At 36.6% G+C, this 12,500-nt stretch overlaps 1 protein-coding gene across 4 annotated transcripts in view; it reads left to right on the top strand.

Annotated features, from left to right (window-relative positions):
• The window catches only part of LOC138694604 (neural-cadherin), a 1,134,847-nt gene that overhangs the window by 1,005,450 nt on the left and 116,897 nt on the right, over window positions 1–12,500 (top strand). For all 4 annotated transcript variants that reach the window (XM_069818535.1, XM_069818527.1, XM_069818517.1 and 1 more), the window contains exon 5: window positions 10,390–10,527. In XM_069818535.1, the coding sequence (XP_069674636.1) occupies window positions 10,390–10,527 (138 nt within the window). The remainder of the gene's footprint in view (window positions 1–10,389; window positions 10,528–12,500) is intronic.

Genomic DNA, 12,500 nt, shown 5'->3' with positions numbered 1-12,500 from the left:
TGCTGATCCCGAAATGTCGACCCTTCCAAGCGCGCATGCGTAGCTTCTAATAATTGAACTTTAATCTTGCTTCTTTCCCCAGGCGCTCAAACCCTGTGACTTTGTGTAATTGGTTCCATGGCTACGAGTCATCCTTGGAGAGAAACACGGTTTAAATTATAGGCCTACGCTACTATTTCTGTTCTCATATTGTAGTCGTTTCCTCTTCAAACAAATCGAAGTCCCATCCACACACATACACACACACACTCTCTCTCTCTCTCTCTCTCTCTCTCTCTCTCTCTCTCTCTCTCTCTCTCTCTCTCTCTCTCTCTCTCTCTCCCCTACCGATAGCTTCTGCCGCTATCGGAGTTTCCAGAATCAAATAAGATTAAAGAGAACGCAACACCTTATCGCAAGATTACTGCAGCCTTCTGGGGATTGTGTGTGGCACACAGCACTGCAGATAGCTCTGTGTCCGGCGGGGATTCGTAAAAGGGACAGTTGGGCCCGATTGCGTCCCAGAGATAATTTAACATGGCTCTCGGCGTATCTTGTATCGATGGAAATTTCATACAGCGTAACGCACATCAAAGCTATCATTCCAGGAGAATGACTCAGAAGTTTTATTATACAGAAATCCAGTTTTAAGTCTACAGTGGTTGGTTTTCGATTTACATATTATTCTATGAAAGCAAGACTAAAGACAGAAAATATATCAACAAAAATTAAACATCGTTCTTACATAAAAACATAACCTATTCATACAACAGTAATATAAAAGGAAGTGTTGCAAGGAAGTGAAATAGGGAGAGGAGTATGACAAGGATGCTCTTTATCACCTACTCTGTTCAATATCTACTTGGAGGATTTAGTGAATAAATGTTTTCAGAAAATAGAAAGAGTGATAGTAGGAGGAAGAAGAATAAAGTGCATAAGATTTGCTGATGATATGGCTTTGTTAGCAAAAGAGGAGACGATACTAAGGAATATGCTACTGGAGCTAAATGACAGCTGTGAGCAGTATGGAATGAAGGTAAATACAAATAAGACGAAGACCATGGTTGTCGGAAGAAAATAAAGAAGATAAACGTACAAATTCTAAATGAGGCAGTAGAGCAAGTGGATAGCTTCAAATACTTGGGGTGTACTATAAACAGTAACATGAGTTGCTGCCAAGAAGTCAAAAGAATACCAGTGGCAAAGGAAGCTTTTAATAGAAAAATGAGCATCTTCTCTGGAAAAAAGAACTATGGAAGAGACTAGTGAAGCGCTTTGTGTGGCGTGTGGCACTGTATGGGACAGAAACGAAGTGAAGAAAAGCGACTAGAAGCATTTGAAATATGGATATGGAGAAAAATAGAGAGTATGAAATGGACAGACAGAATAAGGAATGAAGATGTATTGGAAAGCGCGGGTGAAGAAAGAATGATGCTGAAACTGATCAGAAAGAGAAAAATGAATTGTTTGGATCACTGGCTGAGAAGAATCTGCCTTCTGAATGCTGCACTGAAAGGAATGGTGAACGGGAGAAGAGTTCGGGGCAGATGAAGATATCAGATGATAGACGACATTGAGGTAACTATATGGATCACATGCGGAGACTAAGAGGAAGGCAGACAATAAAAAGATTGGAGAGTGCTGGATTTGTAGTGGGCAGAAAACAATGAATGAATGATTGATGATTTGTACACAGTAAAAAAGATTCCATTATTTTTATGGATGGTAGTATTCATCAGAATAAGAAAGGAAAAAAACTAATACACATGGGTCCTAAAATTAATATCTTCCGAGATATGAGTGCTTGTTCATCAACATAGAAGATGCTCAATGTCATTTCCATTAATTGTTACTCATCCTTCTGCCTACGTCTTAGGGAATAACAGCTTGTTACCCTTTTGTTTACTACATTTCCTATAAGTTACTGTATACCCAAAGCAAAATCTCACATTAGAAGATAATACGCTGTTCTTACAATTAATTTTTTAACACTGTGTATATGCGGACTCCCCTTGTACGTAGGAATGGACTCGTTGAAATTGAGTTTGTCGCATATGATGTAAGCCAGCGTGTCTCAAACTATGGTCCTCGAGGTCTGCCCTTGTGGTCCTTCAAAAAAGACAGAAGAAAAAATAAAATTCAAACGAATTACGTACGGTACTATAGCTGAAAATCTCAGAGTTTGGAAATGACACATGGCAATCGCCTTTCATTTGGAACTTGGATATACTGTACTTGGTGTGGCAATGAGAGTGAACCAAAACCTCGGTGCGTTGTTTGTTACGGAGTGTTTTGAAACGAGTGTATGAAACCCGCGAAATTGAAACGGCACTTGGAGACGAAACGCAAGTGTAAAAAGTAAACCCGTCGAATTATTAATTTGACCACCAACGTTTATTTATTTTTTTAAAGTAATTAATAAGTTAAAGGGTATTCAAACTCTAATAGCCTTGAATTATTAAAAAAAACGAAAATGAATTTTCTTCTATTAACATTAACTTAATTAGTTAATACTAATATAAAATTAATTGAAATAAATTAATTTTAGTTAATTATATTTTAAAATATAAGTATACTGGTATTAAAATATGCTACAAAAATGATAAATTTGCTTTCGAAGGGAACAAGAGTAAGGTAGTCCGCGGAATTGTTCTGACTTAAGAAAGTGGTCCCCACTTCAAAAAAGTTTGAGAAACGCTGATGTAAGCATTTCTGTGGTGACCGAAGTCGAATGACGGCAGTGTAAAGAAAAGAAATTCTTCCACAAATTTGTTTCTTTATTTCTGTTAATATACTTCAAAAAAGACATGTTTTATTCTCTTTCCGAACGCTGTTAAGGATAAACACAACGTGATAACGCAAAAAAGACGAAGTCGCGTATCGTGCTGCGGTCAGTTTTGGCAAGGAGACTAAGCAAATACGTGAATGCTTTTCATAGAGAATAACGCGTAAGTGATCGCTCAATACACATTGATGTGGGCGTTCAAACCGAATGAAGGAAATTACCACAACACTGCGACAATTGCTGGACTTGCCTTGATGTGACGATCTGTGAATATGAGCAGGCATTGTGTGAGGGGCTCCCACTGGTAGTCTGAAAAGCTGGAGCGCGCGGTTTATAGCCTGTGCCGGCCGGCAGGCAGTATTAATACCCGCGCGGACACGAGTTGTCACTGTCAGGCGGGCTACACGTTGCTGGCTACAGGTGCCATTTCCGAAGTTAATCCACTCGCATCATTACCAGTACACTCACGTCTGCATGCGACAGCTACATCTGTTGCCATCTGTGTGCACAACGCGAGCCAACGCAGACCACAAAATTCAGTCTTTCTCGATAAATGGAGTTAATTGACTGCTACACATATTATGCAGGCTACAATATATTGTGAAATGAAAGTCTGTGTTCTAATTTCAACCGTCATTTGAAAGAATTAAGGGGAGACTCCACTGAAAATCATAAAAAAAATGTTCAAAAAAATTATTGGCTATTTCACTTCTTTAGAATGTATATTTTCATACCACAAATGGATTTAGTTCAATTCTGATTACAAATATGTTTAATTTTATTTTAATTAAGGTTGTAAGGGGGCGTGGCATTTAAAGAGTTGTCTAAATTGCAGTATTTTTCATCAAAGAATTCTTTTTTTTACAAATTTCTGATTACAAATCTATATAGTAACATTTTGTTCTAAAGTTTGCTCCCTGAAGTTATTAGATGAATGTAGAGGAGGAGAATTTTAATTTACATAAATATTCCTTTTAGCCTATTTTCAAATCTGTTTTTCCGTAAGTTTATTCTTCTTGATTCAACACGAATTTTTTATGCCAAATATTAATCAATCTGGATGAAAATTTTTATGAGATAGCGGCATGTTTCTATGCATTTATTTTGTGAGAAATACTGCTAGTTTATTTTATTAATATTTTTCATGAATTATAGAAAAAATAACATTTTAAATTTTTCAAAAACGTTTTTTAAAGTGAATAAATGAGACATTTCATAAAATGAATGCATAAAAATATTTCTCTGTCCCTTTGAATGTAACAAAAAAAAACGAAGTTTAAAAATTGAGATATTCTACTAAAAATTTGGGTTTGAAAATATTTCTGAAAAGAATAGAAAAAAATCAAAAGCCAAAAACATCTGAGAGTTCAAAATTTGGATTTTATTAGTCCTTTACATAGTACACATCCTCTCAAAATTTGGTTGAAAAAATTATTAGGAAAAATGTCATTTTAGTGGAGTTTCCCTTTAATTAGACTTCTGCAGCAAGGAGAGGTTTGGAATGGAATGTAATTTCGAGAGCTTGGCACTACGACCCAGCACTGCGACCTTTCATGATTTATTGGGCTAACCCTCAAGCTAGACGCATTTCTAAACCCACACCAGCTCATTACACTAAGGTTCACTGCGTACCCAGGTTTCGAGCTGGCAACTCCAATCATCCCTAGGCCAGCCCCCTCCGTGCATCGCTAGCCGGCGTTCGGGGAATGCTATGGAATGATGTAGTTGCCTAATATGGGGAAACGGGAGAACCCCCAACTGCGACCTTGTCCGCCACAAGTAGGCCTATATCTATGGATTGTTAAATGAAAAATCCCAGGCCTGACCGGCACTCGAACCCGGATCGTCTACGTGACAGACTGGTCTCACCACTCAAACCACTGGATTTGCGGTGGACACATGCGTCTGTGACTCAAACGTTAGCGTGCTGGGCTTCCATCCAAGCGTCCCAGGTTCGATCTTCGGCCACGTCGTGATGAAATTTGTGATAGACAAAGCAGACATTACGGGAGGGTTTCCTTTGGGTACTCCCCGTTTTCATCCACGATTTCAGCAATACTCTCCATCTTTCCCTCATTTCATCGATCATCTGCAATGGTTAAAAATAGACTAGGGCGAGTCTTGGGGTTAGTACGGATTTAACTAATAAAGTAAAAAGTTGTTGATCAAATTTTATAGTAAAGCTGGTTGCCCACTCACTGTATCTTCGTCTAATTAGCCTAAGCCTACTGTATTTTCGTCTGAAATCCCAAGAAGCAAATTCGTCAGATTTCGTATAGATAGTATCGTCCTCTAGAAAAGTTATCAGTAGACAGCGGAAAAAAGTCATTCGGATGTGAAGGTAACTACATTGCGAGTAGTTTGTCTGGTCAGAGGGTGGTTGTTTACGTAAGCACAGTAGGCATAGGCTACTAGAGGCGCGTGCAGGTAAGAACTGTTTTCGAATCGATGATTCAGAAGATGCCTGATTTTTGTGTACATTTCTATAAACCCTTTAAAACAAGGATGGGCATCGTACCTCACTTGAGAATTAGTGCCTCACTGACCTTCACAGAGCTTATCGCTCTGAGTGACATCATCTTCACAGTCCCCGTTCCTCTCTCACGTAGCTCCTAGGCGTGGGCAGGTTCTATATCAGTTTCATAAGCAATATCAGTGGTGGCATGATGGCATTATCAAAGCAGTATGTACGCGTTAGAAAACGATTATTTCATGAGAAATGGGAGGAAGAGTTTTTTTGTTGTTTAGAAGGGGAGAACATACGATGTATGCTATGCTCGATAATCCTATTAGGCATTAATAAATTTAATATACAACGACATTACTCCTTATGTCATAAAGAACATGCTGAATTAGAAGGTAAGACAAATTAAATGTTTTTTCGTACTATTCCGAAGAAAAATTATGATCTTAACATTTGCATAGTAGGCTATACTAAATACGACATTATACCTTAAACACGCTGCATTAAAAGTTACGAGGAATTAAATGTTGTTTGTACGTATTATTTCCAAAAGAAATTTATAAAAAAAATATCAAATGTGCGTAGAAAACGAAATATGATATTCTGAAATTATTTTAGGTCGAGAACGTGCAAATCTGTTAAGTAATCTTGATAAACGCCAGAATATTCAAGAAAATAAACGTAGACAAAGTGGTGGAATATTATTGGCTAGTTACACAATTGCTCGCCTGTCATTTAAATCAATTCAATGATGGATAAATAGTAAAGAGGTTTATTATTTAAGCTGCCGAATTAATTTGCCAAATTGAATAAAAGTTTTCGAGTCTCTCACGTTAACCAAGCACTTTCCTAATAGTTCGCCACTGACCGCCTTAGCGATTACGATAAGGTGACGCAGGTCACAGCAGTTTATATTTCCCATCCTACTCTGCAGTCTCCTCTCCTAGTAAACAAACTATTTCAAATAGAGTGCCTCACGTAACCGAAAATTGTGCCCATGTATGCTTTAAAGTGAGGATTGTCCAACGTTTTGAATGGAATATTGCAACTTATCATTCAACACAAATCCCGGCAAAAGTCATATTTCATATTTGAGGCATAAGCCCGCCATTGGTCCCTATCCTGAGCAAGATTAATCCATAATAATAATAATAATAATAATAATAATAATAATAATAATAATAATAATAATAATAATAATAATAATAACAATAATTATAGGACGTTTTACTCGAAAAAAAATATAGACTATTTATTTATTTCATATTTGGGGTATCTTACTTGGAAATGGAGACTTTTGCTAGAATTTAGGGAAATTCAAGAAGTTCGAGTTGGCAACACTGGCTGTTAGTCCAACTTCTAACGAACATAATTCGAGCGAAAACGCAGCCAACGGACAATCGACTGAAGGGAATAATATTTATTTTGACTTGAGAAGTTGAGATATATTGAGTAATGTTATAATTTCCACCGGACTTACTCCAATTCAGTTTATACATGCAAAAGATATTAAACATAACTTACAGATACACAATCACAGACGACGGTATAATTATACGAGTATATAGGCCCTATATAATTTGGAAATCAGCTTACAAGCAAACGTTCTGATGGGGGCATATAGAAAGTTAATTTTTTTTCGTCCACCACGTTAATAATGTCAAAAGAAGTGCTTATACAAATTTAGGCCACTCGACCGCAATTATGAGGGCCGTAAAAAAATAAGTTCGTCAGGAGCCGTTAACAGAAAATTAAACACAATTTCATTGGACAAATTTATTTAAACATCCACAGCAAAAGTTGAGCTATTTTTCAACATATTTTCTATCGGAATTGAGACATTTCTCATATCATGGGATCGACAGAGAGAGGTGCAGATGCAGTCAAACGCTGGATCCGACTGAGGCGGCTGACTTCTACGGCACAAAAATTGATCCCATGGTATGACAAATCCCTCAGTTCCAGTGAAGATTATGTTGACAAATAGCGCAACAATTGCTGTATCTGTTTAAATAAATATTACCATGCAATTATGCTTTTTTCTATAAACGGCCCCAGGGAAAATCACTTTCTGGACGGCCTCGTAATTGCGGTCGAGTGGCTAAAATTTATATAAGCACTTCTTTTGACATTATTAACATGGTGGAAGAAAAAAAATTAACTTTTTTATCTGCCCCCATTAGAACGTTTGCTTGTCAGATTGATCGCGACTTCGGAGAGATGACACCTGACGTACGTGTGACGTATTGCACTAGCAGTGTCAGTGTAAACGTTCCCCATCTTGGTGCATCAGTCCCCAGCATCAATTACCTTATTTACTCACGTAATCTCCCCATCCGCTCTACTCCGAAATCCCTTCCCCCCACCTGTGATTTACTGAAGGAAATTACAGCCATTTGTAAACGTAATGCAGCGTTAATTTAGCTGTTCTTGGCTTCTAGGCACACTGCCGACTGGTGCTAATTCTAGGTCACTTGTATCTTCCAGCATTTTAAGTGAAAAATATCTTAATACTATCAAGTAGCGAAGTAGAGCAGAAAATTAAATATCCTGTTGTTTGTTGAAAGTTATTGAAGCCTTAGAACACTCTTGAAATAGTTTAAACTTTGTTCAAATAAACAAATACATTACTATTTAATACGAGAAAAATTCGTACCGGCACCGGGAATCGAGCCCAGGACCTCTCAACTCTGCGCGCTGAGCGCTCTTTCCAACTGAGCTATGCCGGGACACGATACACGGCGCCGGCCGAACCCCTCTCGTAATGCTTTTTACGGCCTTACTACCTGCGTTTGAGACGATACACGTCATGTCTGCAGGAGCGCATATTTAAATGACTTTATGGCCATATTCAACATCAGTTTGTGAAAACTGCTAACGGTTAATACATCTATATTCATTATGTATGAGGTCTCGCCCACCTCATTGGCTACTTCAGAGTAGTCGTGTAACATTCAATGAGGTGGGCGAGACCTCATACATAATGAATATAGATGAAACAAATACATATTTACTCTATAGAAGGTGAGTACAAAGTGAGATCATTGCTTGTAGCTTTCCTATTTTTAATATCACGAAGAAACTATATACAGGGTGTCTCAGGAGAAATGTAAAAACAGGATAATGTAGTTTGGGTTAACCTACATCGATTTAACCTGATATACCTATGTCCAAGGTGTAGCGGTTGGGGAGAAATACTGGAACGTCTTGCAGTTCCGTGTAATTTACTATACTAATTGATGTATTGCCACAGTTTAGTATATACAGTCACGAAGCTCAATAGTAGTAAATATGCATCCATAGATAGTTGCTCACCACTAGGATCGCTAATATCGCCTCATTACAGACAATGTGAAATAGTACCGGCACAGTCTATTGTTTCTAGCACTCTCACAACTTAAGCTTCGTGACTGTATGCCAGATCTTTCGCACAGGCAGCATTTGAGCTCCACGACGCCTGCGCAACAGACACAACTTGAATACACGTTCACTTGACGTTTAATTCGTGTATTCGCATAGTGATTATGCAGATATGCATTTTGTTTATGGATTTTGTGATGGCAATGCAAATGCTGTTGAGGAATACAGACGACGTTTTCCCAGTCGAAGGGTTCCAGCTAGTTGTGTATTTTCCCATGTTTACCGGATGTTTTCTGAAACTGGTAAGCTATCAAGTGTTTAATTGAAGTCGGAAAGACAACCGGTACCGGTACCTGATTTGAATTTAAAATTCATGAAAAGCATAAGAAGGGCAACCTTAGTAATTTGTCTTCTGTAATTATTTTATTTTTTGACTAAGTTTATACTTAATTATGTAATAAACTTATTGAAACAAAATAAGATGCAGCATTTTCAATAATGTATCCTGTTACAACTTCTGAAACGTAGAAATACGTCTGTAATGCCTCTCTCCAAATAAAAGTTCGCCCAGCAATAACTTCCCAACCGTTACATCTCGGACATAAATAGCCTATATCAGGTTAAATCGACATACGTCAACCCAAACTACTGTACATTATCCTGAAGTATTCTACATTCCTTCTGAGACACCCTGTGTACAGAAGTTAATAGGTGGTGAAAAAGGAATATTTTGTACATGTTTTCATTTGATTTTTAAAGGATGTGACTGTGAATCTGTTTCTTTAAATGACACCACCAAGTACTTATTTTTCAGTTCTTGGATTCTTCAAGTCTCAAAATGTACGCAATCATATATTTACCATTTATAAATTATTATTTGGTAAAAATTTCCTTAAATTTATGGTCTCAATATCTGCATACATAACAAACAGAGGTGCTTTAGTGTATATCAGTTTATCACTATGCATAATAAGAAGACCATGAATTAAATCATAATGGACAAAAAGGTAGTCAAAAACAATTGATTAAAAATGGTTCTTGAATGGCCTCCAAGATCTCCTGATCCATAGAAACACAGTTTTTTTAAACATATTCAAAAGTCCCTTTTTACCCGCTGTAACTTCTTTCGTGTAAAAGGTGGGCTATAATATATTGAGAAGTGCTAGTATTCATAAAAACAAAAACAAAAAGTCAAAAAAAAAAGACTATGAGGCCTTTGTTTTTATTGCAATTAGTAAACAAAATATAATGCAGGCAGATGTGACATACCCGAAAAGAAAGAAGTAAAGAGCTCATATTAAAAGATTTTTTGTTATTACAATACTAATTTCTCCTTATTCCTTAAAAGATATTAATTTTAGAACCTATGTTCATTAGATATATTTCTTATTTTTATGTATAATGCCTCCTCTCAAAATATTGACACTTTTTCTTAACACTCTGTGTAGTTCATAGAATTAAAAATAGCAAAGCTACAAGCAGTGTTCATACTTTTTACCTACCTTAAATAAAAATAAATACACAATTTCAATTTAGTTCCTCGTGTTATCAGTTACACCACTGTGTACGTTACATAACCACATCGGTTCTTCTATTATACTTTTATTTATACCCGTAAACATATGGAGCCGTCATATTCCTCGCACAATGTCCGTCGTGGTCAGGATATGAGGCTCATCTGTGCCCGGTTTTCCCGGGGAAATGCTCGGCCTGGGTACGATGCTTTTGCTGCTTCATCTGCAATTTTTTATGTTCTCGCCAGGCTGACAGAGATTTTATACGAGTTTGACGGTGATTGCAGGTGACAGCGACAGATGGGGACAAGGACCGGCCTCAGAACATCGTGTACTTCCTCACGGGGCAGGGCATCGATCCTGACAATCCGGCCAACAGCAAGTTCGATATCAACCGAACAACGGGCGAGATCTTCGTCCTCAAGGTAAGAAACGCATCTCTCTTCTGTATGTGAGGCGATACATAAACTTATCTGCAGTGAAATATTTTTAATTCGAACACTACTATGAATTTTAAAAAAATTCGAATTAACCAGCAAATTCTTTATATATATATATATATATATATATATATATATAAAATTCAATTCAATAAAAAAAACTATTCACTCTTATACCGTAATGAATATATTTGAGATTTTTATGCGCCTAAAACATGAGAAATATGCATCTACATATGTCCTTAAAGTGCCAGAATATGCACTGAAATGTTCCAAATATGCATTTATATAAATTGATTTTATAATCAAATTAATCTACAGTAATCTCACTAGAGGTTTTGATTTATCTAGAAAAAATCAAAACTCGAGTGGTATTTAATTGACTGTTACAAGATTAGAAGAAAATATATAAAGATTGGAAGAAATAAAGTACTCTAATACAATAAAACATTAAAGGTGCTATGCATAGACATTTCGCTAGCCCGCGCTACGAGCGAGCTAAACTAGCCCCGGCTATCGACTGATTACTTGTACAGGATTCATATCATATCATATCATATCGCTAACACTGGTTTATGAATACGAAAAACGTTAGTTCGCTGATCATCCACCGGAAGCCCGCGCTAAGAATGTCTATAAATATGGCCCTAATTGACTTACTAAAATACTGGACTGTCTTGGAAACGTATTATCACAGTCTAGTATGTACAGTCACTAAGCTCAATATGTAGGAAATATGCATCCATAGATAGTTGCTAACCACTACGATCGCTACTATCGCCCCATTACAGACAATGCGAAATAGCACCGGCACAGTCTATTGTTCCTAGTACCCTCAAAACTAAAGCTTCATGACTGTACATACTAAACTGTGGTATTATTGTATCGTCTCATCATTACAAATATTCCGCTAGATGGCAATAGTGTGTTATGATTACCTAGCTTTTCTCTTGTTACCAGTTGTGTCAACTATACAATCTTCATTGAACTCTATGGACGATTATTAGTCAAGAAGGCCTTGTTGTTTCAGTTTCATTTTTATTAAAACAGTTGCATTCCACTTCAATTATCAATGCATTATATTAAACAACCTCTGATACGTGACTATCCATAATCTCATAGCCTACAGCAAAAGCTATAAAATAATCTAAATAATATAAACAAGATAAATGATAGAAAAGTTTTAATTAAGAATGATGAAGTAAACATGAATCATTTTAAAAGGTACAATTATTGAAAGTACAATATTGGCAATCAAAGTAAAAGTGTTAGAGAGGTGATAATAATAAACAAATGCTAGGGAGGTGATAAAAAGCAAACGCTAGGGAAGTGATAAAAACAAATGCTAGGGAGCTGACAAAAACAAATGTTAGGGAGGTGATGAAAACTGTAGGATAAACAGCCAGGATTTGTTGAAACACGACGTTCCGTACCGTTTTATTGGCAAAAAGTAGTATGACTTAGTAAAAGTGTGATAGTCACGATAAACATGAAATACAGACTAAAGACAACTTATTATCAATACTGCACTTCTTCATGCATGGAACAATTCGGGAATTATAACCCAATTAATTAGTTTTGTAAGAAAACTACGTTATCTCCAAATTGTTCCCTGAAAGTTCATAGCGTCTGTTTGTCACAGCAGTTTTTAAGCACTGAAAAACTGTGTTCTACATCACAAGATGTTATCGGACAGTGTTTAAAAAATGGAATAACATTACCTGAAATTTCCGTTTTTTTTATGTTTCTCATCAAGTCTTTGAAAAACTTTTTCAGCTCAGTGAGGCCTTTTTTTAATTTGCTGAAATTTATGCTGTGTGGCGGCGAATCTTTTGCAAGAATAAATATGAAATGTGCAAATATATGTTTTTACATCTAAAGTACACATTAACCCTCAAAATATGTATTTTGTGCACCAAAAATTTCTACCAAAGTAACGTATTGCACATCAAACGTAT

The sequence above is a fragment of the Periplaneta americana genome, chromosome 1 (genome assembly GCF_040183065.1).
Source record: "Periplaneta americana isolate PAMFEO1 chromosome 1, P.americana_PAMFEO1_priV1, whole genome shotgun sequence".
Lineage (NCBI taxonomy): Eukaryota > Metazoa > Arthropoda > Insecta > Blattodea > Blattidae > Periplaneta > Periplaneta americana.
This window is presented reverse-complemented; position numbering and strand designations above follow the sequence as displayed.